This window comes from Rhincodon typus, chromosome 38, assembly GCF_021869965.1.
Source record: "Rhincodon typus isolate 14 chromosome 38, sRhiTyp1.1, whole genome shotgun sequence".
In the NCBI taxonomy this organism is placed as follows: Eukaryota; Metazoa; Chordata; class Chondrichthyes; order Orectolobiformes; family Rhincodontidae; genus Rhincodon; species Rhincodon typus.
This window is the reverse complement of record NC_063369.1, coordinates 6,665,228-6,691,687: the sequence shown is the minus strand read 5'-3', so window position 1 is coordinate 6,691,687 and position 26,460 is coordinate 6,665,228. Positions and strand designations below refer to the sequence as shown.

General features: G+C 43.9%; 1 protein-coding gene across 2 annotated transcripts in view; it reads right to left on the bottom strand.

Annotated features, from left to right (window-relative positions):
- Positions 1-273: 273 nt before the first annotated feature.
- The window catches only part of rab3da (RAB3D, member RAS oncogene family, a), a 43,956-nt gene continuing 17,769 nt past the window's right edge, over positions 274-26,460 (bottom strand). For both annotated transcript variants that reach the window (XM_020534228.2, XM_048617986.1), the window contains exons 2-5: positions 25,410-25,637; positions 7,979-8,097; positions 3,766-3,890; positions 274-760 (exon numbers count right to left, since the gene is read on the bottom strand). In XM_020534228.2, the coding sequence (XP_020389817.1) occupies positions 573-760; positions 3,766-3,890; positions 7,979-8,097; positions 25,410-25,637 (660 nt within the window). In that variant the 3' untranslated portion in view covers positions 274-572. The remainder of the gene's footprint in view (positions 761-3,765; positions 3,891-7,978; positions 8,098-25,409; positions 25,638-26,460) is intronic.

Sequence of the window (26,460 nt, the reverse complement as noted above, 5' to 3'; positions counted from 1 at the left end):
GCGTCACGAGTCAGGGACAAGAACGCTGCCCTTTGTTCTTTCACGGACGAAGGTTCCACTGGCATGGCTGGCATTTGTTGCCCATCCCTCACCGCCCTTGAACCAATTGGCTAAGCCAGCCATTTCAGAGGGCAGTTCAACCCCATTAGCTGTGGGCCTGGAGTCACATGTAGGCCAGACCCGGGTAAAGCAGAAAGATTCCTGCCCTAAAGGACATTAGGGAAGCAGATGTGTTTTTACAACAACTGACGGTTAACATCACAGAGACTAGCTTTCAATTCGGGAAGTATTATTTGAATTTAAATTCCACCATGGTGGGATCTGAACCCACTGTCCCCACCTGGGCCTCTGGATTACTAGCCCAGTGACATTGGCACTACCCCACCATCTCCCCAAGTTCTTAATTTAAAAATGAAATAGAGAGTTTGACACATTAGCCCTGAATCTTAAATACATTTTAAAGCCTACTTTCCTTCCCTTTGCGAGCACCAACCCTACCCCCCAACCCAAATCTGTGGGCCCTCTGTGTTTGATGATTTAGTGAGAGCAAGAGGTCAGAAGGTAGGGGCTTTCTAGCATGCACAGCTGCTTGGTTGTGAGGGGGGGTTCTCGGTGAGGGATGAATTCTTGTTGTTGCTCATCAGCGTGGGGTCTGCATCAAGGCTCTCGGACATCTTCACACAGATGATATCGACTAGGCGTTCAAAGACCTGCTTGACGTTAATGTTTTCTTTGGCGCTTGCCTCGAAAAACTCGAAGCCTGCAGAAGGGGAATAAAAAGAGAGACAGATGAAAAGTGCAATCCAGTGCCGAATAAATAAAGCTTCATTTTGCCCTCATCACAACCTACTGCCCCCAACTACGACAGGAGCCAGCAAGGGGTGAGCTAGGCTGGGAAAACCAACCCGTCCTACACAAACTCTGCCATCACCCTCTGAAAACCTAAAATTCTTAAGCTATGCCCTGGTTCTAGAATCTTCAACTAGTGGAAGTAATTTATCTTCATCTACCATCTTTCCCTGTTAATATGCTGAAGACTTCAATTAGATCACCCCCTAACCGTCTAAATTCTAGACAACAAAGACCTAATTTGTTTAACCTCTCCTCATAACTTAACCCCTGAAGTCCAGGTATCATCCTTGTAAACCTGCGATGAACTCCCTCCAGGGCCAAAACATCCTTCCTAAGGGGTGACGCTCACTTCTTCAAAACAGTTCCACAGGATCACCTACAGCAATGTAAGCAGGTAGTTTGAGGTCTCATCTGGAAGAGTGACACTTTCAACAGACCAGCACATTCTCAGTACTACACTGGAATTTCAGACTTGACTTTTGAACTCAGGCCTGGAATGGGACCAGAGCCCTGAAGCTTACGACTCAGATACGAGCGTGGTACCAACAGAGTGATTGTTGACCTCTATCTAAGCAATTTGCAATAGCCCCAGAGATCAAATCAAAGACACTTGCCACTTTAGTTTGACAATGAGTCATTCCATTTTCTGTGAGCAGACTGACTTGTAACCATGGATGTACCATGTCAGACAGAGAAAAACACAAAGAGGCAATAATATGGAACATCAGAAGGACATTCATCAGTTTTATCACAAGAAGGGGTCACTTGAAAATGAATCTCTTAACAGTTCTGGGAGTGAGAATTGGTCCAATACTAGCATTCCCCTTCTGAAATACAAGTTTGAATTCCAATTGTGATGCAAGGTGTGCTATGTATATTCATTTTAATATCATTTATTTCAGAGTTTGGATCTTGAACTAGTGGCATATGAACTTAATTTGGGTCTATGAAAGGGTTTAATTAATAAGGTGCACATATATCTGTAGCTACAGGGATTTTGTTTCAAACAGTATGAGAGAGAAACTCCCTAGAGAGCAAAGGGATGTTTTGTTTACGCTGGGAGAGTTTTATGAGTGAGCAGAATAAACATTGATGTGCATAAGGCTTCAGGCGGAAAGTTCCAAAATTATTGTTTTCCGTGTATGGGAAGACATCATAGCTTAAGGAAAGCTTTCAGTTTGCAGAGACCTTGGCTGAAGTTGGATGCAGAAGGCATCCTGAAAGGAGATAGTTCAAAATTGTTAAGAAAATAAATTCCTTAAACTGAGGTTATCTAATTGAAAGATTCCAGGCCAGAAGTGATTAGTTAAAACTCCGAAAGTGTTAGTTGAAGCCTAGAAAGTCTAAATTCAGTGCTAGGAAACTCAAGGAATCCATCAGATTCTCAAGAACAAGGATTAAAGTCTCTGTTAGGTTAAGCTGTCTAGATATAACAGAAGATGGAATACTCTCTGATGTGAATATTGTTGTTGTGGGATTAATGGGATTATATGTTACTATGCGTTTTGAAAACTTTAAACTTGTGTTATATGTAAATAGTTCGGTTTATTCTTTTTAATCTTCATTTATTTTGTATAGTAAACCTTTGTTTTAACATTAAAACCAAATCTGTGACATTGCACATATGTGTTTCAGTTGTGGACCATTTTGCTGAAACAAAAAGATTCATCAAGTCAGATTTCAGGCTGGGATCCGACATATCCAGTAATAAAATCTGCTGGAATGACAACACAATCCAGAAATCCCGAGCAAGAGGAAACAGGGATTTGAGTCCTGCATTTGGTGATGTAATGTAGTAGGATATTTACATGAGATGGGACTGAAGTGTGACAGCCTATAGCTAGGATTCTTTTTTAAACTCATGGGATGAGGGCATTCTGGCCAGGCCAGCATTTATTGCCCATCCCTAATTGCTCAGAGGGCAGTTAAGAGTCAACCACATCACTGTGGGTCTGGAGTCACTTGTAGGCCAGAGCAGGTAAGGATAGCAGTTCCCTTCCTTAAAGGCCATTAGTGGACCAGATGGGCTTTCCCCAACAATGGTCATCATTTTTCATGGTCATCATTAGACCCTTAGTTCCAGATTCAAATTCCACCAGTTGTCATGGCTTTGAACCCGGGTCCCCAGAACATTAGCTCAGTCCCTGGATTAACTATCTAGCGAGAATACCACGAGACCATCGCCTCCCCATTTCCTGGTTGGGATTTGCAAGTCAGTTTAACTGCCAGCCCATGTGTGAAAGGCCTCGGCTGTACGGCCAACCAAGACGTGTGGAAGGAATGGGTTGCTACGAGAGCTGCTTGACTCAAAAAAAGGAGTTGATGGTGGTTTAGTGCCACTGAGGCATTACGGAGAGCAACAGCTGTTCCTTCCAATCGGGAACTTTCTAGTAACACTGTCCCAGCAAGTGGCCTACGAATTGCTCACGCAACATTGGAATCTTGCTGAAAAGAGAACCATTTTGGCAAATCTTTACACCTTGTATGCATCAAGACAAACACAAGAATGCCAAAGCTGTCTTGTCTGATCAGAGTTGACTTGCCAATCAATCAGTAGTGCTTTCTCCCGTGGCGTAAATTGTGTGACTGCCTAACATTTGGCATTCGTGTATTTGTCCTGAAAACTGTGAGGTTGAAAAGCTTCGGCGACAAGTCTCTCTGTTTAACAAGGCTCGGGTTCTGTGCTACCAAGCAACTGAAGGATGGTAGCAATCAAGAACCAATCATGAGCGTGCTTCAGTGATCCTTCCCCACAGCCATCCGGTTGGAGTTTGGCTGCATTCTGAGCACAACCCAGCGCTGAAAAAGACAACGACTGGCCATGTTATTGGTTGGAAAACCCTTGAAAGTGAAGCCAATCTAGCGTCAGCACTGTTCACCTCATGCAAGTAGCGAATGATGTATTTTGTTTACCTAAATCTTCAGCCAATCGCCTTCCATCTTCCGTAGGGACAACACGGTCATCTTCCAGGTCAGATTTGTTGCCAACTAGGATCACCTGAGCATTGTCCCAGGAGTAGGTTTTGATTTGTGTAGCCCTGTTAGACAAAAGCACACAAGACTGAAGAGAGCATACAGTTCAATCTCCCTCATTAACTCCACTGCAGGGTTTGTGCTCGACAGCAGCGGATTCAAACACAGAATCTTGTAACACAAAGATCATTCAGCCCATCGCTTCTGTGCTCTTTGAAAGATCTATCCAATTTGTTCTGCATCCCAAACTTTATCCCCCACAACTCTGCAAATTACTACTCCTCAGGTATATGGACAATTGCTTTTTAAAAGTTGCTATGGAATCATCTTCGCATTAACAACAGAGGGTGCTCAGAAATTTCTCACATTCTCTCTAATACTACTCAATATTTTGAATCTATGAACCCTGAATACTATCATAGTTTCTACAGCAAACAGCTTCAGCACCCCTTATACTTCTGAATATCTTGATGTAGATGCCCCTTAACCTCTCAATGGAGACCAATCCCAGATCTCCCTATATAACTGAACTCCCTAATGCCTGCTAAACCTCAAAAAACAAAGAACAACAACAATACAGTGCAGGAACAGACCCTTCAGCCCTCCAAGCCTGCACTGCCACATTTTCCACTTCCATACTAAAACTGTCTTCACTTACAGGATCCATATCCCTCTGTTCCCTTCCTATTCATGTATTTGTCCAGGTGCTTCTTGAATGCCGCTATTGTGTCTGCTTCCATCACCTCCTCTGGCAGCGCGTTCCAGGCACTCACCACCCTTTGTGTGATAAATGTGCCTCGCACATCTCTTGTAAACATTCACCCCCTCACACCTTGAACCTGTGTCCCCTACAAATTGATCCCTCCACCCTGGGAAAAAGCCTCATACTTTCCACTCTATCCACACCACTTACAATATTTTAAATTTCTATTAGGTCGCACCTCTGCCTCCTGTGTTCCAGTGAAAACAAACCCAGTCTATCCAACTTTTCTTCACAGCGAAAATCCTCCATACCAGGCCACATCCTGGTAAACCTTTTCTGTACCATCTCCAAAGCATCCACATCCTTCTGCTAGTGTGGTGATCAGAACTGTACGCAATATTCCTGTGACTCCTCACAACGGCCTTGACATTTCTTCCAAAGTCTGGTGTCCAGAATGCTCCTGCCAAGATCTAACAAAGATTCCAAAATGGTTTAGCGTGATTTTCTCAGGTTTTCAGGGCAAGTACCATGCTTTACAAAGATAACCATCCCATGGGTTTGCTTAGCCACCTAATCAAACATGTGCTGCTCGGACTTGTGAATATATATCCCAGGTCTCCCTGCTCTCACAGTACTGACGCCAAGTTATAAAAGTAACTGCACAACATAAATGGTGAGACTCAATATTGTTATCAGCGAGGGGGTGGGATAAAGTCCTGACACTGTTGAATCTGTTTTCTAGAGCTACTTAAGAGACAGGGCATAAGAAATAGGAGCAGGAATAGACCATCTGGCCCCTCGAGCCTGCTCCGCCATTCAGTAAGATCATGGCTGATCTTTTCATGGACTCAGTTCTGCTTACCCACTCACCACAACCCTTAATTCCTTCACTGTTCAAAAATCTATCTATCTTTGCCTTAAAAAATTCAATAAGGTAGCTTCAACTGCTTCACTGGGCAGGGAATTCCACAGATTCACAACCCTTTGCATAAAGAGGTTCCTCCTCAATTCAGTCCTAAATCTGCTCCCCTTTATTTTGAGGCTATGCCCCCTGGTTCTAGTTTCACCAGTGGAAACAACCTCCCTGCTTCTATCTTATCTATTCACTTCATAATTTTGTTTCTATAAGATATCCCCTCAATCTTCTAAATTCCAATGAGTATAGTCCCAGTTTACACAATCTCTCTACAAGCCAACCCTCTCAACTTGGGAACCAACCTAGTGAACCTCCTCTGCACCCCCTCCAGTGTCAGTACATCCTTTCTCAAGTAAGGAGACCAAAACTGTACACAGTACTCCAGGTGTGGCCTCACCGCTCCCTATACAGCTGCAGCATAACCTAGTGTAGAACTGGATGAACACAGCAGGCCAAGCAGCATCAGAGGAGCAGGAAGGCTGACATTTCAGGCCTAGACCCTTCTCCAGCATCTGCAGTTCCTACTATCTCTGCAGCATAACCTCCCTGTTTTTAAACTCCATCCCTCTAGCAATGAAGGACAATGTTCTGTTTGCCTTCTTAATTACTTGCTGTTTAGGTTTAGAACATATCTTGTTTACAGAGGAACGCAAATGGAGCCAATCCATGGTCCAAATCAAGTAATTACAACTCAATTAATGATTGTAACACACAATTTAACACAGCTACCACTCACTCTGACTCTCAACCATTCAGCTACAGAGCACATGTGACACTTTCCCATCACTGCACTCAATAGAAAACAAAGGCATAACATTTGTTAAATGTCTCCAAGTGGTTTTGGATAAAAAGTTAGTGTGAGTGATGACAGCTAGTGATGTGGCTACATCCATCCACTAAAATTAAAAAGTTGGGCAAAAGCAAACTCCTGTGGAAGCTGGAAATCTGAAATAAAAACAGGGAATGCTGGAGAAACTCAGCAGGTTGGGCAGCGCCTCTGGAGAGAGAAGCAGAGTTAATGGTTCGAGTCTGGTATCCAAAGAAGTCATTAGGATTCAAACTGTTAACTCTGTTCCTCTCTCCACGGATGCTTCCAGACCTGCTGACTGTCTCCAGTATTTTCTCCCGTAATCATAGATCATGCATGAGTCAATGCACATAGCGACTATTCACCAGCGACAGTCTCCGCACCCTCAGGATTCTTGGTAATGGTCACCCAGGGTTGAAAAACCATCTGTGGTAGCTGACCCCAGAACAGGTCAGTACCTTTACAACCTGTTGCTCATCACAAGACACCACGAAGGTACCAATGGCCTGCTGTGTTAATGCATGTGAAACACAGGAGTCTCAAACTGTGCAATCCATGCCCCAATGTGAGTCACGCACTGAGGAAAGAAATTGGAGTCATACAGAGTCATAGAGTCATACAGCATGGAAACAGACCCTTCGGTCCAACTCATCCATGTCAACCAGATATCCTAAACTGAACTAGTCCCATTTGCCAGCATTTGACCCATATCCCTCTAAACCCTTCCTATTCATGTACCCATCCAGATGCCTTTTAAATGTTGTAATTGTACCAGCCTCCACCACTTCCTCTGGCAGCTCATTTCAAATACGCCCCATTGTCTGTGTGCAAAAGTTGCCCCTTAGGTCCCTTTCAAATCTTTCCTCTCTCACCTTAAACCTATGCCCTCTAGTTTTGGACTCCCTTACGCTGGGGAAAATACCTTGGCTATTCACCCTATCCATGCTTCTCATGAGTTTTATAAACATCTATAAAGGTTACCCTTCAGCCTCCGATGCTCCAGGCAAAATAGCCCCAGCCTATTCAGCCTCTCCCTTTAGCTCAAACTCTCCAACCCTGGCAACATCCTTGTAAATCTTTTCTGAACCCTTTCAAGTTTCACAACATCTTTCCTACAGCAGAGAGACCAGAATTGAACACAGTACTTCAAAAGTAGCCTAACCAAGCTGCAACATGACCTCCCAACTCCTACACTCAATGCACTGACGAATAAAGGCAAGCAGACCAAAGACCTTCTTCACCACACTGTCTACCTGCGACTCCACTTTCAAGGAACTATGAATCTGAACTCCAAGGTCTCTTTGTTCAGCAACACTCCCCAGGACCTTACCATTAAGTGTATAAGTCCTGCCCTGATTTGCCTTTCCAAAATGCAGCACCTCACATTTATCTAAATTAAACTCCATCTGCCACTCCTCGGCCCATTTGGCCCATCTAATCAAGGTCTCATTTTACTCTGAGATAATCTTCTTCGCTGTCCACTATACCACCAATTTTGGTGCCATCTGCAAATTTACTAACCATACCTCACACCAAATCCTTCATATAAATGCTTCATAAATGACTTGGTGGGGGTGTGGGGAGAAGACGGTGGGGGCTGGTTGCTGGGGCATGGGAGTACAACTGCAAAAACCACGAGTGAGAATTGCATCTTGCAGACACCGAGATCTGGATGAGGATCAGTGTGGCTTTCTTCTGGGGATTTATACACTTGGTGGATACTCACCAATCGTGTACAGCACTGAAGGATTCCTGGTTGGCAATGTCGTACATCAGCAGAAATCCCATGGCGCCCCTGTAATAGGCTGTAGTGATGGTCCGGTAACGTTCTTGACCTGCAGTGTCCTACCAAGAGAGTGGAAGAGAAAGAATTCAGGGCTTCACAGAGCTCAGGTCAGATTAACCACAGCAGTGGCAGGCACTGTAACAAGGGGAGAAACATAACTCTCTTCCCTCTCCACACACTCACTCCCTCCCACCGTGCCACTTTCCTCCACTGCTCTTATTTTTAAGGATTGTTCGAGTTGAGGTAAAGCTCCTTGGCAACACCAAAGAGATCATTGTTCTGGACCAGACCAAACCCCCTCAAAATATTCAGAAGATCGTCTTAGACCCTAACGTTTTCTTATTTTGAAGGTAAGTGTAAGGTGTTGTGTTCCAGATGCAATTCGATTGGTCAAACTACCGGATTTAAAGCAAAACACACTTTATTCATCCACTATAATTAAACTACAACAAAAGAAAGAAGGGATTGGAATAACAACTCGACTGGAAAACTTCACAGAATAATAGATACAGTAACTATTACTGATTAACTGTTCCTATATAGTAACATTCCGTAGACACACCCTTAGAAAAAGGCAAATTCAGAAAACAGATTGTCTCACATGCAACCCCAGTAGCAGGAAGAGAGCCCCCCAGCTTTTGGCTGTAACAGAGAGAGGGAAAAATAGCTTCCATTTCTTCCAGACACCAACAGCAACTGCTGAACGCTAAAACTAAAAATCCTGGTTCTGTGGGAGCTTGACCACATCCACTCAGACTGTTTCCATTCTTCAAACATAAAAAAACCCAAGTCCCGACCCGAAACATCAGCTTTCCTGCTCCTCTGATGCTGCCAGGCCTGCTGTGTTCCTCCAGCTCCACACTGTGTTATCTCCAAGCCCTCTCAAGCTATTTACTCCAGTGGCTCTGGTAGACTGTTCACTACCTCTGCCTTAAAACCTCTCTTCAAATCAAAAACCAGGACAAAATAACCTCTTAAGTCATAGTATTATCACTTCATTCTTTGAGTGTGAAGCTAGTTCAGCTGCAGCTACATTCTGCACTGTCCTTATCTTACCCCATTCATGAATTTCCCACCTGCTACTCCCATGTTTAATTTTATCATTCTCAAACTGAATCAGACCAGCCACACAAATACCATTTCTGGGAAATCTGTGTTAAGTCACTCACCTCCTGACTCTCCAAAGCCATTTACAAGGAACAAGTCAGGAGTGTGATGGAATACTCCCCACTTGCCTGAATGGGTGCAGCTCCAACAACACTCAAGAAACTCGACACCGTCCAGGTCAAAACAGCCACCTCATTGGTGTATAACCCACCATCTTCAACATTCACTCCCTTCACCACGGATGCACAGAGGTAGTATTGTGTACCATTTATAAAATGCACTACAGCAACTCACCCCAGCCTCCTCCTACAGCACCTTCCAAACAGTGACCTTAACACCCAGAAATGTCAAGGGCAGTAGATACAACACTACTGCCCCCTCTCCAAGCCACACACCATCCTGACTTGGAAATATAATTGACATTCCTTCATTGACGCTGGGTCAAAATCCTGGAACTACCTCCCTAACAGCATTATGGGTGCCTTTACCCATGGGTGCCATGGGGTACCACGTGGACTGAAGCAGCTCAAGAATACAGCTCATCACCACCTTCTCCAGGACCATGAGGAATGGGCAATTAATGCCAGCGTTACCTGCATTCCAAGAATGAATAATTAGAATAAAAAGGGCTGGTGAAAATGGTAGGATTTTTATACAGATAAACTTAATGTAACAAACTACCCTTCATGCTTGGGAAGCTGTGATCTTTTCATGTATAAAAGATAACTGGAAGTGAAAAAAAAAATAATGGTTATGTAACAGGATTCACAAATTTATAGGCAGAGACCAGAGTTCAAATTCCAGCCTGGGAACTGGGAATTCAAATTCAATTCCTCATGTAAATCTGGGACAAATAGCTAATCTCAGTCACTGTCACCACGAAACTGCTGCTTTGTCATCTACACCCTTCTGATTCATTAATGCCCTTTAGGGAATGAAATGAGCCATCCCTAACCGGTCTGGCCTACACGTGACTCCAGACCCACAGTAATGTGGTCGATTCTTGACTGGCTGTGGAAACATCGCTTGCTTTTCTTCAAGTTGGCTCACCACCTTCTCCTTTAGGGATGGGCAAGAAATACCGGTTATGCCAGTGAGGTCCACATCCCATGTGTCAATGAAAACAAGGAGTGTGTGACCATGTCTCCCTATGGAGAGGGAGTTTGGACATTTCAAACAGTGCAATACTCTGCTGTTTAGCTCAGAGACTCTTGAGCCTGCAGTAGCGAGAGGAGTTGCAGGTAGACAGTTACTGCACAGTTTGTACAACGCTGCTGAATCTTTCCTCATTACTGGACGTAGTTACAAATTCCTGTGCTCTCTGGGTATCAGCTCCCAGCTCCTGCTCCAATCCATCATGTCAGAGATAATCAGTATATTCTCGAGGCAATTACAAGAACAGACCTTGGCTCCATTTTAAGCCATGTTGCATTTACTTCCCACATCTTGATGGAGATGTAGTTATTGCCAACTACCATTTCCCTTCTTCATCAGAATTCTGCTTTGATGCTGTGAGCAACACCAGCTCCTAATGCTTGGGTTCATGCATTAATTAACAGAGGCCCTGTTAGAGGAAGTGGCTGCAAGCACTGACTGTGCATCCTTGCATGGGTCTTAGGCTTTTTAATTTCATTTGTGGGTTATAGTATCGCTGGCTGGTCCACCATTTATTGCCCATCCCTAGTTGCCCCTTGAGAAGGTGGTGATGAGCTGCCTTCTTGAACCACTGCAATCCCTTTTGAGTAGGTACACAGACAATGCCATCAGGGAGGGAGTTCAAAGATTCTGACCCAGCGATACTGAGGGTACACCAATACATTTCCAAGTCAGGTTGGTGAGTGGTTTGGAGGGGAACTTGAAGATGGTCATGTTCCCATGTATCTGGTGCCCTCGTCCTTCTGGATGGTAGAGGTCACAGGTTTGGAAAGGGCTATCTAAACAGCTGTGGTGAATGTCTGCGGTGCACTCTGCAGTATAAGTGGGGTGGTACCAATCCAGCACACTGGGCCAAGTTTCTCAACTATTGTTGGGGCTGCACCCATCCGGACAAGTGGGGAGTATTCCATCGCACTCCTGACTTGTGCCTTGTAGATTGTGGGCAGGCTTTGGAGAGTCAGGAGAGTGCTTGCAGCAGGATTCATATGTATTTATATGTCTTTATTTATTTATATGGCTAATCCAGTTCAGTTTCTGCTCAATGGTAACCCCCAAGATGTTGGCAGTGTGGGATTCAGTGACAGTAACGCACTCAAATATTAAGGGCAATAATTAGACTCTTTATAGAAGAAGTGTGGAAACAGGTCCTTCGGCCCAACAAGTCCGCACCAACCCTTGGAGCATCCCACCCAGACCCATGCCCATATAACTCACCTAAGCTACACATCCCTGAACACTACAGGTAATTTAGCATGGCCAATCCACCTAGCCTGCACATCTTTGGACTGTGGGAGGAAACCAGAGCACCCGGAGGGAATCTACACAGACATGGGGAGAATGTGCAAACTCCACACAGACAGTCGCCTGAGGGTCCTTGGCGTTGTGAGGCAGCAGTGCTAAACACTGAGCCACCCCTACAGATTCACTGTCATCATTAGACTCTTAATTCCAGATACATTAGGAATTCAAATTCTATCATTTGCCACGGTGGGATTCAAACCCAGGTCCCTGGAATATTATCTGGGTCTCTGGCTTAACAGTCCAGAGGTGATACCACTAGGCCATTACTTCCCCATGTTGGAAATGGCCATTGTCTAGCACAGATGAAGGCAAGACCAATGGAGCCTCATGAGGCTTCCCAGTGCCTCCTTGTCTCATACACATACAACCGCTTCTTTTACAACATTTCCCAAACCCCCCAAACCCACCAAACCCCAACCCCAAGAAAGGTAAAGTGGCACGTGGGAACATGAGTACCTCCTACTTTGCCTGCAAGTCACAGGGGGTCCCGAGCTGGACTCTGTATCACTGGACCCTTCCTGACCTTGAAACCCTCCAGATAACAGCACTCATCACTCGGACTGCAGGGGTTCGGGAAGGTAAATTGCACCTGCTGCCTTCTCAAGGTGGGGTCTAGGATACTAAGTGCTGGCCTTGTCGAGCAATGCCCACATCACAGAAATAATTTTAAATCAAACATTTCCTTTGTTTTGGGAATGCAACGTTACCTCTGCTCTCATCAAACACTTCCCCTTCCCCTCCTCAATCACACATTCCAGACACGACGCACAACATGTACTGACCAGCCTTGCAGAGCTGGGGCCCACAACGTTTCTCAACGATTTAACGCTCCCCGCGCTTCTCTCTCTGGGGACCCAGCAGGGTTCATAACTGAAGAGCAAAGCACCAGAGATTCTGGAAGCACTCACTAGGTTGGATAACATGTCCCGAGGGAAATAATAAATCAGATGCGGCCACCCTTGTGTGAACTACAAGGAAAGTAATCCCAGAACATTAGCTGTTCTCCCTCCACAGAAGTTAACTGATCTGCTGGGCATCAGCTTGAAAACTGTCCTTAAGAGGTGAAGGCACTGGGTGAATGTTTCATGAATAATCCCAAACAGAAACATCTGTTGTGTTCCAAGCACTTAAAGCAATTTGGCTTTAAAGAAAGGTGCACTGACAAAATCCAAATTCCAACCTCTTCAGGATAGAGAGAGGCCTCTTGCACCTGGAATGATGTCAAACCAATATCTTCAATCATTGTACAGACAGGCTGCTGCTAAACATCACCACCTCTCCACCACATTCCGCACCTCCCCCCACCCCGCCACAGCCCACCCCCACTAGCCTAGCAACAGTAACTGGCCTAGGTGCAGAAAATAGCACAGTTACATCAAGTCCATTGAAAATTACTCGGTTGCTATAGGACTCACCAAAGGGAATGACGCAATAACAGGCCACTCTGACAGAGGTCACCTGGAGGGGAACATCATTCGAACAAAATTTGCTTCAAAACAAATCTTTCCCTTTGAAATGAAAAGAAAAGGCTGACTCACTGAGCAACAAGATTGTTGAAATGCACAGAATGGGAGGGAGAAGAATGAAGGCTGTGGCGTTGTCTGACAATGGCGATAACTTGCATTTATTTAATACTTTGGATGGGGACTGCATCCACTGCTACCACAACTGTAGAGGCACACTCACCACCACAGAGAGGTAATGGCCTAGTGATATTATTGCTGGGCTGTTAATCCAGAGCCTCCCAGGTATTTCTGTGGGGACCAGGGTTCAAATCCCACCACAGCAGATGGTGAAACTTGAATTATATTTTAAAAAAAATTAAAATTAGGAGTCTAATGACGACCATGAATCCATTGTCAATTGTTGGGGACAAAAACCTATCTGTTTCACTAATGCCCTTTGGAGAAGGAAATTGCCATCATTACCTGATCTGGGGATGTGACTCCAGACCCACAGCAATGTGGTTGACCCTTAACTGTTAGGGATGGGCAATAAATGCTAGCCAGGCTTGTGAAGCCCTCGCACCCGGTCACTGCCTGGTTCAGTGCTGGCGTTACTACTCTGCTCACTGTCCTGAGGGGAGGTCACTCAAACGGGGATGGGTGGGGGGACAGGGTTGGAGGAAGGGAGCTGGAGTGTGGAGAGGGATGGATGTGCAATGATCGACATCAGAAGATCTAGGAGAGATGATCACAAGCTTCTGCAAGAGGAAAGCTTTGGAGAGGTGAATGAGGTTGCAAGATGTGAAAGGGAATTCCGGAGCTTAGGGCTAAAGCAGCTGGAAGGCACAGCCTCCAGTGATGGAACAATAAGAACCCAACGGCCTGAGTTCCAGAATTGGAGGAGTACAGAGAGCTCAAAGGGTTGCAAAGCCAAAAGCTGTCTTCAGAGAGAAGGAGGATCATTGATGGGTTTAATTGCAAGAATAAAAATTGAAGACATTGCCTGCAGTTCCATTATCCTCAGCAAGAAGAGCATCCATAAGCACCTGACCAACATACACAACAAGCTCCCACCAGCTACCTCAAAAGACACGCTTTTAAATGTGAGCTATTGCAACAATAGATGTTACTTAAGTAATTATTATTATATCAACGTGAGTGGGCAGAATCTGGTCATTTCCTTTTCAGCAGTATTAATGTATGAACTTGTGAGAGTTGAGCCAAGATGGTTGGTGGCCGAGAAGGTAAAGATCTATCTGTACCGGTCTCGGAATTTCTGGTGACCTGTCCATTCAACCAATTATTCCAGTGAGTCCCCATTTAAAATGGAAGCATGAATGCCATGTGCTAAAGACAGTGAATATTAAAAATTTGGCAGAAAAGAGCCATTTACAACAAAACTCTCATGGCACCAAAATGACTTACAAAAGCCTGGAGGCAGAAATAAGGAAGGTTTCTATTATTATCTGAAGTATCTCATCAAAATAAATTTGCTTAAAATAAAAACTACTGGGAGTCAGAAGGCAGAAAGTTAACTGTACATGCATTCAATTAGAACATTTATAATTGTTTGGCAAGTTGCTATTTGCTCCTGTAGAATTTTTAAATTGCATTTTTGATAAATGTATTATCTCATACAGTACGGAAACAGACCCTTCCGTCCAACCAGTCCATGCTGAACATAATCCCAAAATAAGCTAGTCCCACCTGCCTGTTCCTGGCCCATATCCCTTTAAACCTTTCCTCCTACGCTCCAGTGAAAGAAGTCCGAAACTTTCTTCATAACTCGAGCCTTTCATACCCGGCAACATCCTGATAAATCTCTTCTGGACTCCTCTCCAGCTTAATAATATCCTTCTTATAACTGGGCAACCAGAACTGGACACAATGAAGGTTTTTATATACATAAATAGTAGGACATTTAGGGCTGTATTGGGGGGGATGTTCTTCACTAAGCAGGAGGTGAATGTTTGTAATTCTTTACCCGTGTCTGCAGAAGCTCAGTCATTCAGTATGTTCAAGACAGAGCTCAATAGATTACTGGATATTAAAGATATCTGATTTCTGGATATTAAAGATATCCAGATACTAAAGATATCTGACTTTGAGGTGGAAGATCAGCCATGATCTAGCTGAATGGCTAAATGACTCAAAAGGGCTCAATGACCTACTCCTATTTCCCATGTTCCTATATATAAATCAATAGAAACAAATCAAAACTAAAATAGATTAAAAACACAATCTCGGTTTTTATGGTTTAATTTTGTGAGTAGAGCCATCTTTAAAACGAACTTTAACTTAAGATGCATCGAATTCAGAAAATTTTCCAGCTATTGATTCTGGCAATTAAAACAAAAAGCTTCGAAGCACATTCAGAATACCTTTATTGACTCAACTACATTAGAAACCACAATGGTCACAGCCATAAATTCTGTTCCTTGAACCGAAGGCATTATCTGTAGCCACGTTTAGTCGCATCAATATAACAGGATTGTTTAGAGAGCACGGTGATGTTTCTCTATGAATTTGCAAAATGCAGCTTAATGATTGACTTTTTATCTTCACAGCTCCTAACCTTTCTGATTTAATTAGTTTTAGGCTATTTTTTAAAAGAAATCTCAATTCAATTAGAAAGGTTCTGGATTTACGATCAAGATTTTTAAAAGGGAAGTGCACAGCTCTGGAACCAATGGTACAGATCCCAGACTCAAGTCTTCTTATATTTAATACTTGCCCTGAACAAGATTCTTGTTCTGGTCTTCTAAATGTAAGGCATTTTCCTAATTCAAACAATTATCTAGTGACAAAACTGGTTTGTCTCCTTTCAGAACTGGCACCACTGTTTGGCAACATGCCTGTGGTGCACGATATAAGCCTTCAGTTTAGAGTATTAACATTCTCGACTGACATCAGTAACAGAACCAGCTTTCCTTACGAATGAACCAAGCCCTGGGACAGGCTCAAATGAAAAGCACAATATTGCAAGTGTTGGAAATCCAAAACCAAGTGCACAGAGAAATTCAGCAAATGTGGGAGCATCGGTGGAGTTAGAAAGAGAGTTAATGTTTCAAGTGCAATATCTTAGATTCGAATCATTGATTGCTCCTCTCTCCACAGATGTTGCCAGACCTGCTGAATTTCTGCTGCTAAGGCAGAATGAGAAAAGCTCTGGTGATAACTGTTGCTTCTGTGGTATCTGAAGATGCTGGTTTAATCTCTGATCAGGTCTAATTCAAACAGGTCACAGCGGTACTTCAGCAGCAGATCAGGCAGGGGGTTGCAGGGTTGAGTTTGAGTCTATTGAGACCCTCTGGAGCATGCACCAATTGACATCGAGCAAGATCCAGTTCGGGCTCTCTCTAATGGCGAGCCCATCATGGTTAAATAGTTGGTCATTGCAAATCACTTTGTCTCACACATGAAGGCCGACATAAAAGGTCACCAGAGACAAGGCCATCAGAGATGCCTAGCCTTCAACAGGCAATGTAAGATGGGATGGGAATGGGGGAGGGAGCAAATTCTTAAAATGTCAGTGTGAAGGTTCTCATACCATTTCACTGGAATAGGCCACACTTGGTCTAATTACAGCTCTGAGAGAGGCTGGACTAACTTTCCATTTTTTTTGGGGAGGTGGGAGGTTGGGATGAAGTGTTGGAAAAACAAAACAAAAATAATTGGAACTTCTTGTACGTAGGAACTGGACCGGGAAATACTGCTCAGAATGGTCAGAATTTCCTGCACTTTCCCTCTATTCCTACTTTCATGAGTCTTCATCTGTGCCTGTACAGAACACACCAACTGGTTGCTGCCTGTGGATTCTGGGTTATCCTGTTCTATTTGCCAGAAACTTTAGAAACAGAAAGGAGTCTTCAGGCCCTTCAGCCTATTCCAGCATTCATGGCTGATCTGTATCTTAACTTCAACTTGCATCTGTGACCTCTCCACGAAGAGGTCTCTTTAATTTATTCTGGGCTCCCTATCGCAAGGAAGACTTACTCACTGGATGCTCAGTCAAGTCCCATCAAAATGCCTCAATCAGAAAACCTTTTAAACATCCTAATCTAATGGGGCTATAATCAACGTTTACCAATACTTCAGTCTCTACCTTCCTAGTATCTTCCCAATTATGTTGCTATCAGGGTTCATCCAACTCTGACAAGTCTTTCTTCAGATATAAAATATAACCAGAAGCCCTAGTTTCAATCTAACCAGGCAGAGGGGAAAAATGTAGAGATGTATGAGGCCCTCTAAGTCAAGTAAATGGCGTGAATCGGACCTAGCAAGGCAGGCTTTTGATTCAAACCCATATGGCAGATTAGTGATTGTCAACCTTCCAGGATTAACCCTGGAGTCTCAAGAACTCCCAGGAGAACAATCACAGAGGCACTGAGGCAAAAATGTAGTAGTGCTTTTTTTTCCAAAATATTCTGCTGTCACTTGTAAAAATCCCAGGCATGCGGTAAAAGGGCCAACTAACAGGCAGTTAAGAATTATCCTATCAGAGTTTTTGGTTAAAATAGGTCATGGGAGGGCTGGGCAATGGGTGGATGGACCTGTTGGATGGCCAGTGGCAAGAATGTGAGACAGGTGGTCACGTGACAAAACTTCCACGAATATCATAGAATCATCCAGTCCACTGTGTCTGCACCGACCCTCTGAAGAGCTTCCCACCCAGACCCAGCCCCTACCCTAGCCCCGTAATCTCACATTTACAATGGCTAACCCACCTAGCCTGCACATCCCTGGACACTACGGGCAATTTAGCACAGCCAATCCACCTAACCTACACATCGTTGGACTCTGGGAGAAAACTAGAGCACCCAGAGGAAACCCACGCAGACACGGGGAGAATGTGCAAACTCCACACAGACTGTCACCCGAGGGTGCAATGGAACCCAGATCCCTGGCACTGTGAGGCAGCAGTGCTAACCACCGTGCTGCCCAATACGTCAAATCATGTTCCAATGCTGGGTGGGTTAAGTTAACATTGAGGCACTGTTGGTTATAATGCCATTTTAATCAATCACTGATAAGATTGTATTTAAATACTAAAGCAATTCATGCTTTGAATCTTCATACTATTACTTACTAAAACATGTCTAAGCATTATGTTTTTGAGTGTATGTGCCAGAGGAGAAAGTCAACGCTCATTAAATGGTTTTGGAACATCCCTTAACACTGAGTGTTTGTTAATAACTGTAACTACAGCATTGTAAAGCTACCAAGATCCATCCTACACTTTCAGCTCTGGCCCACTGACCTGTGAGACAGCAGTTACTGACCCCAGGAGAAGCTTGGAAACTGCTCCAACGAAAGCAATATGTGTTACTAAACCCGATATCTATTCTGTTACTAGGTAACCTCATGCCTGGCTTTGCACAAACATATTGTAAAGTAAAGTGAAGCTCTTAGCTTGGCAAGAGGGATACAGCACAGCAAGGTGTTGAGATTTGTGAGTTCTTTTGCATCTCTTATGGCCTGCAATGATCCCAAAGCACTTTGGAATCAATGAAGTACATTAGCGGTCACGTTTATAGTGTGAGAAATGTGGCAGTTAACTCACATGAACACACCACAAACAATATCTGTTTATACAAAGCTGTTTGAGAGATTAATATTCAACAAGTCACATGAGAGAGCTTTTCTGAAGTTTTTTGAAGTAGCATCATTAGGTTTTTCACATCCGCCAGTTGGAGCCTGGGTTTTAACATCTGAGTCACTTAATTTCTGGCAGGCAGCGCATCCTCAGGATTGCACTGTGTTCCATTTGCAATGTGGAAGCACAAGACACGGGAGTGGGATTTGAACACACAAACTTTGGGCCCAGAGGAGGCAGGGGTGGGGTGGGGGAGGTGGAAAGTGAAGTTGGCTAACGTAGGAGAGTGACAGAAGTGGGACTGCTGATCTCAGCTCCCCTCTCCACTCCCCACCCAATGCCCAGCGTTTAGAGAAGGGGAAAGTATGCTAGTGGGTGGGTTACCCACAACACATCGTCTCGCTGTGGTTGGGGCTCGAGGACAGATCACTCACTACCCAACCAGACAGACTGCGAGGGAAAGAAGGAGAAAGTTGCCGCAGATGCTGCAATCCATACTGAGAACAAAAAAATGTTGTAAGTTACAATGGGTCAGGCAGCGTCTGTGGAGAGAGAGCAAGCTCATATTGAGGTTAGACTCATCTAGAGTAGACTCAAAACGTGAGCTTGCTCTCTCTCTGTCTCTCTCTGTGGATGCTGCCTGACCTGCTGTGGTTTCCAACAATTTTTTTTATTCTCGGTACTAGGGAAAGAGTACAGAATTTCATTTATCAGGACTGGCTGCAGAGGTTGGAACTGTTTACACTGGAGAGATGAAGGGGACACAGTGAATAGGGAGAAACTGTTCCTGCTTGTAAAAGGATTGGGAATCAGGGGCACAGATTTAAAGCGCAGTACAAAAGAAGCAAACACGAAGTTAGGCAAAAAAAAACAATTGTTTTCACGCAATGGGTCGTGAGGGTCTAGAATGCACTGCCTGAAAGTCCGGCATAGGCGGGTTTAAAGGAATCATTCAAGAGGGTCTTGACTGATTATTTGGCCAGGGGTACAGGGAAAAGGCAGGAGGCAGGTACAAAGTCTAAATGCTGAGAGTGTAGACAGCCTTGGCTAACTATCAAGAACAAAAACAAAGTTGCTGGAAAAGCTCAGCAGGTCTGGCAGCATCTGTGGAGGAGAAAACAGAGTTAACGTTTTGGGTCTGGTGACCCTTCCTCAGACCCTTCCTCCTGGCTGAATATCCTCCTTCTGGACTGGAGCAATTCTCAGATTTTATGAATACTGGAACTTTACTCAAAGTCAAAAATAAAATCTTTCAATAAATCAACACCCGTTATTATAAATCTTACCTGATTACACATTCACTCCCTTCCCAGTTGGACCAGCACTGCAAATGTTGACGGTGGTTCAGTTCTGAGCCCACTCATCTGAGTGAGGGTCCCACTTCAGAGTGATGAGAGCAAATATAGGGTGAATGTTCCAGCACAGCGCTGTGGGAGTGCTGAACGGTCAGGCGGTCCATCTTTGGGATGAAATGTTATATTAAAGCAACCCCTTCTGACTCCATTTTGATTTGGCCCCCTCCCTTTTCCAGGTTGCATTTGCACATAAAATTATTCAGTTGAAAAACACAAGTGATTTACTTGTAGTGGTTAATAGACAAAAAAAAACCATGGGGCTATTTGGTGGTGGGAGAAAGAAAACCTGTTCAGTTCTGTGCAAGAGTACTTCTAATAAATAAATAAATAAATAAATAAATCATCACAGGTATGGAACTGCTTGGATGAATGTAAAAGATCTCTCAGCATTATTTGGAAGAATAGCAGGGCAGCTCTCTGCAGGATCCAGGCCAATATTTATTCCTCTAGTCAACATCACAAGAACCATCACACATTAACTGATTGTTGTCATACTGCTGTTCATGGGAGCTTGCTATGCACAATTTGGCGGCCATGTTTGCTGCATTACAACAATGACTGAACTTCAATAGTACTCCATTGGCTGTACAGCATTGGAAGACATTCTGCGATCATGACAGGCACTATATAAACATATGTCTTTCTTTCATAGCATACCCTAGTAACATGCATGGGCAAGAGTGATTTTGCAAGATTGGGAACTCTGGTGTAGCTCTTCATTCGAGCCCTTATTCTTTAATGTTGGTCCCTCATGCGAGATGGGTAGGATACACAGTAACTCTTACATTCTCAAAACTCCTTTAAATATGTTCCTGCTTTGACAGCTACCACATTTTGCAAACCAGGAGACTAATTTGGTCTCAAAACATGACAATATTAATAATAAAAATGACAGGATGCAAGCTTAATTCAAGACTTTAAAATACTGAAATGTTTCCACACAGTGTATTTTGGGTCAGTGACTGGTAGCTTGTGATCACTCTCAATTTTCTATTTTTAAAACTGATAAGATCAGTGTTAAGTTATTAAACACTGTTGGTGCGCAGCTGTCTCTCATTTACTCAGTAGCCAGCACTTTATTGATCAATTTGCTGAAGTCAAGAGATTGGCAAGATGAATAGGGATTGGGTAATTCAACACTTCAAATCACTCTATTCTAGCACATCAGAGGAGGAGCAAAGATTTGAACATCTCCCCCACATTCAGATCACTCCATCACATTAATATAAGGCAGCAAATATTAGGGTCTTGCGGTACAGCTGTAATATCGTCAGCTCTTGGTCCCTGGTTCAAGTCCCAACTGCTCCCGAGGCATGTTATAACATCTCTGAACAGTTTCATTAAAAATAATCAACATCTCTGGAATAGAGTGTTCTTGTGGTGCAGTGGTAGTGACCCTACCTCTGTGCAAGAAAGCCCAAGTTCCAGACCAGGGCTGAACAGGTTGGTTAAAATAAAAATCTAAAAATGTCAGCAATATAGTAAAGGGTTATTATGGTATAGTAGTCTGTGCAGGTTGTGTACTATAACTGCAAGTTATCATGGCTCATAAAAGAGATGATACCATAATGTCAGCATCTATTTGTTTTCAGAATGTTCCATAGAATCCCTACAGTGTGGAAACAGGCCACAACAAACCCCTGAAGAGCATCCCATGGCTAACCCATACATCCCTAAACACAATGGGCAATTTAGCATAGCCAATGCACCAAACCTGCATATCTTTGAACGAAACCAGAGCACCCAGTGAAAACCCACACAGATATGGCGAGGACATGCACACTCCATACAGACAATAACCCAAGGGTAGAATTGAACCCAGGTCCCTGGTGCTGTGAGGCAGCAGTGCTAACCACTCAGCCACCATGCTGCCCATATATTTGTTCATGAAATTCATGCATCACTGGGCAAGGCCAGCAGTATTTGATGCCCATCCCTAGTTGCCCTTAGGGCCAATTAAGTGCCAAACACTTAGCTGTGGTTCTGGAGTCACATGTAGGCCAGACCAGGTCAAGATGGCTGATTTCCTTCCCTTTTAAAAAAAAAGGACATGAGTGAACCAGAAATGTTTGTATGACAATTGACAGTAACCCAGATTTTGCTTTTGTGTTTAATTAATTTTAATTTCCACCAGCTGCCACGTGTGCGCAGCATTCGCCTGAGTCTCTGGATTGCCAATTCAGTGATATCACTGCTACGCCACCATCTCGCCTAATACACAGTGCTGTTGTGAACGGTAACAGATTGAATACATTCCAAAATAGAATAGAATCCCTACAACATGGCATTTGGCCCATCAAGTTCACACCAATCCTCCAAACATCATCCCACCCAGATTCACCCCACCCCTCTAACCCAACATGTCCCATGGCTAACCCACCTAGCCTGCACATCCCTGGATGGTATGGGCAATTTAGCACACCCAATCCACCTAACCTGCACATCTTTAGGCTGTGGGAGGAAACCGGAGCACCTGGAGGAAACCCACACAGACACGGGGAGAATGTGCAAACTCTACACAGAGGGTCACCTGAGGGTGGAATTGAACCCAGGTCCCTGGTGCTGCGAGGCAGCAGTACTTTCCTGGGCCACTGTGCCACCCTGAAATCTAACATGCTCATCCTCACAACAAAGGCCTTCCAACTGAAAATTCTGAAGACAAACCATGTAGATTTGAGGACTGCAGTCTTGAGTCTCTCTCTCTCCTAGATAACAAGGTGTAGAGCTGGATGAACGCAGCAGGCCAAGCAGCATCAGAGGAGCAAGAAAGCTGACGTTTCGGGCCTAGACCCTTCTCCAGCATCTGCAGTTCCTACTATCTCTCTCCTCCTTGTTTTTAATGAATTCGGAACTCATATCCATCTCTTCTATAACTGTGGTTCAACTGTTCACATAGCAACAATACTCAATTCATGTCAAACCTGTTCCTTCTCAAAAACCTGACAACAACAAGTTTAAGCCTTCAGGCCAACCGCAGTTGAAGTCACCGTTTTCAGGATATTTTTGATTAAGTTCCCTTGCTGTATCAGCACTCGTAATGAATGAATGAATGAACTACAATTTGCCAGTGCTGGCCCTTTGTAGAGTGCTATTACCAATGACAACTGGGCACGCAGCCAGATAGTCAGAGAACAGGAGAGTCACAAATCAGTTTTAAAAAAATACACACACAGCAAAACATAATCTCATTTCCCCCTTGTATAGCAGCGAGCTGCTCATTTTAAGGAGCCAGGCTATTTTCTTTCAGTGTTCTTGTGGCGTTAACAGCTCCTTCCTACAGCCATCGCCCACCTCTCCTCCCTATCTCTGCACACACTGAACTTTACGAGTGTTTAATAAGTGAGTCAGCCCGGATTTTGCACACCCGCCCATCAAGGACAATAACAGGTTTATTTTTTGGGCGGATGGATGGGGCCTCCGCACATTCCCCGATGTTACTTCCTGGATTCCAGCCACACCAGACTGCCGACATCTGAAGGACTGGAGTGCCTTCTGCAGTCACAAGGCTGCAGTGTAACTCCTACCAAGTGCAGGACTGACAGCTTCCCCCCCCACTACCTTGGATCATATAGCACTAGGATTCTGGCAAGACCCACCAGCTGAGCAAACAGTCAAGTGGCTCCCTGCATTGTTGCCTAGACTGTCACAGGACCAAACATCAGACACGACTGCAGTTGTAAAATAGCTTCGTTGCAATTTTACAGTCTGTGTTAAACGTATCTCATTCTACAAAGACATGCCTTAGAAATGGGACTTGATAATGTAGTCTTCACGGAGCAAGTATCTTTTGACCAACAGAAAAATCATGGTTTTCAAACCCCATTGCCTCAATAACCTTTTAACTTTATTTTCCTACTTTATACTATGAAGAACTATAATGTGGAACTTTCGGTTTTATGTTTTATTCTTCTATTTTTGTACCTAATCTATTTTAGTACCTAAGGTGGCATCGTGTGTGGTGACATGGTACACTTTTCACTGAACTCCTGTACTTGAGTACATGTGACAACGAAAACTAATTCTAATCTCCCTACAATTTGCATAAAGGTTTCCTAAAACCTCCACAGTTGTACTAACCCCCTCAGTCTCTACCTCCCTTTTCCTCTCCCACTTCCATTTACTCACAGGATATGGGGGGGGGGGTGGTCACTGGCTGGGCCAGTATTCATTGCCCGTCCCTAATTACCCTGGAGAAGATGTTGGCGAGCTGCCTTCTCAAATACAACTGGCTGGATGCAGAGGGCAGTTAAGAGTCAATCACACGTAGGCCAGACCAGATAAGGATGGCAGATTTCCTTCTCTAAAAGGAAACCAATGAACCAGATGGTATTTTACAGTAATCTGATAGTTTCCAGGAATCAGTGATCAATACTGAAGTTTAATCACAGATTGATTTAATTCTCTGAATTTAATTTCTCTCTGGAACAATAGTTCAGACCTCTGGAATACGAGTTTAATAGTATAACTGGAATACATCGAATCCCAGAATGCAGTGTTGACTGTTCCAAGCCCCACTCTGAGATCAGAGAAACAAAATCTAATGTGACACACCCACAGACTGAGGGAGTGCTGACTGACTTTGAGATATTAAAAATCGGGCTCCCTTTACCCTCACAAGTAGATGTAGAATCTCTGACAGGCACCATTTGAAACAGAGAGTCCTCCTGAAATGCAAATCTCGAATAAATATCTGAGAAAGAAAAGTCACTGCGAAAAAAAATGCAGAGCTGATGATGCTTTCATGTTTAAAGAATGGAGTTCTTAGGTCTGTTTTAGTTGTAGCGTCCCTGCCTCTGAACCAGGAGCACTGGGTTAAAGTCCTGCCTGTTCCAGAGGTGTGTTATAACATGTTTGCACAGATTGATTAAACTATTTTAAAAAGGGGAGTGCTTGTGGAGCAGTGGTAGTGTCCCTGCCTCTGGGCTAGAAGATGCAAGTTCAAGTCCCACCTGTCTCAGAAGTGTGTCACAGCATTTTTGAACAGGCAGTTTAAAAAAACTACAATATTAAAGCAACCGTACACCTCTTCTGTCAAATTGATAAGAGTGCAGCGTTTGTCATTAATTGTGAGGGTGCTCTTGTGGCACAGTGGTAGCGCCCTATCTCTGGGCCAGGAGATCCAGGTTCAAGATCCATCTAGCATTAGAAAAACTGTGTTTAAATTTTTTTTTAAATGTTGAGTTCTTCATTTGATGGTGGGTTTATTTTCAAAAACAACAAAGAACTGAGTTCGTCCCTGGTGAGGTTCGGCATCTGTACAGAGAAAGGGTTCAGATGGGAAAGATGGAAACTGATGCTTGTCATAAATTTCAGACCTGCACTGAATTTTATTTTAAGTCTGTTGCTGCTGAATTCAACAAAACAGTATCAGCGTGTGAAACACGTCGGCTCAACCTTCAAACAAAACATACCCATATTTGCAGCTTCACCCTCTTTTCGTTTCTGTAGACAGTTTTCACTTTGAAGTCAATGCCGACTGTGCTGACAAAGGCAGACGTGAAGGAGTCATCTGCATATCGAAACAGAAATGAGGTCTTGCCAACACTGCTGTTGCCGATGATCAGCAATTTGAACATATAGTCAAAGTTCTGGTCTGCAGCATCCTTCTGCACTTGTTTGGTGTCATTCGCTGAGGCCATCTACAGGGAACACAGACAAGAGACGAAAAGGTTTTTAAACAAAATCGGTGTCTGTGACAAGGCTGGCTCCCTTTCAGCAATAACGGAAAGGGAAATTGCTGGAAAAGCTCAGCAGGTCTGGCAGCATCTGTGGAGGGAAATCAGAGTTAACGTTTCAGGTCTGGTGACCCTTCGTCAGAAAGCTTTGAACGTCGCGGAGGTACCTATGATCCTGGGTGGGCAGAAAGCATGAGAGATGAAACTGGAGTTGGAATCCATGTGGTGCTGAGTCTGAGCCTGAGGTGGTCACTGAGGAATGTGACGTGGCTGCAGAAACAAGTTTTAGCAAATACCTGGTCAAACCACAGGAGCGACAGTGAAATTAATGACAGCAGGCAAGGAAAAAGATTGGAAATCCTATCGGACAGAGGAGCAGAACTTCTTCACAGTGGGCAGAAGAGATATGGCAGTGAGTTAAATCCTAAATAAAAACTGAACATCTGCAGTTCTTATTTGGTTCCCTTTTTAAGTAGGGCTCTATCTACAGTGTTAAGCCTAACACTGAAATCCTAACTTTGTGCAGCACAATTCAGTTAATTACAGAAAATTTACAGCACAGTAATAGACCATTTTAAAACAAAAGACAACATGACGAAACTTTGTTTTAATACACCATCAGTTAGGATCTGGGCTGTCCTATCCGAGAGTGTGCGGTGGAAGTAGATTTGATCAAAGCTTTAAACAAGAACTTGAGAATTAACCAACAAGAAAATAAATGGCAGAGCGATGGGGAAAAGGCTGGGAACTGAAATGAGCCAAGCTGCTTTAGCAGAGAGGCAGCACA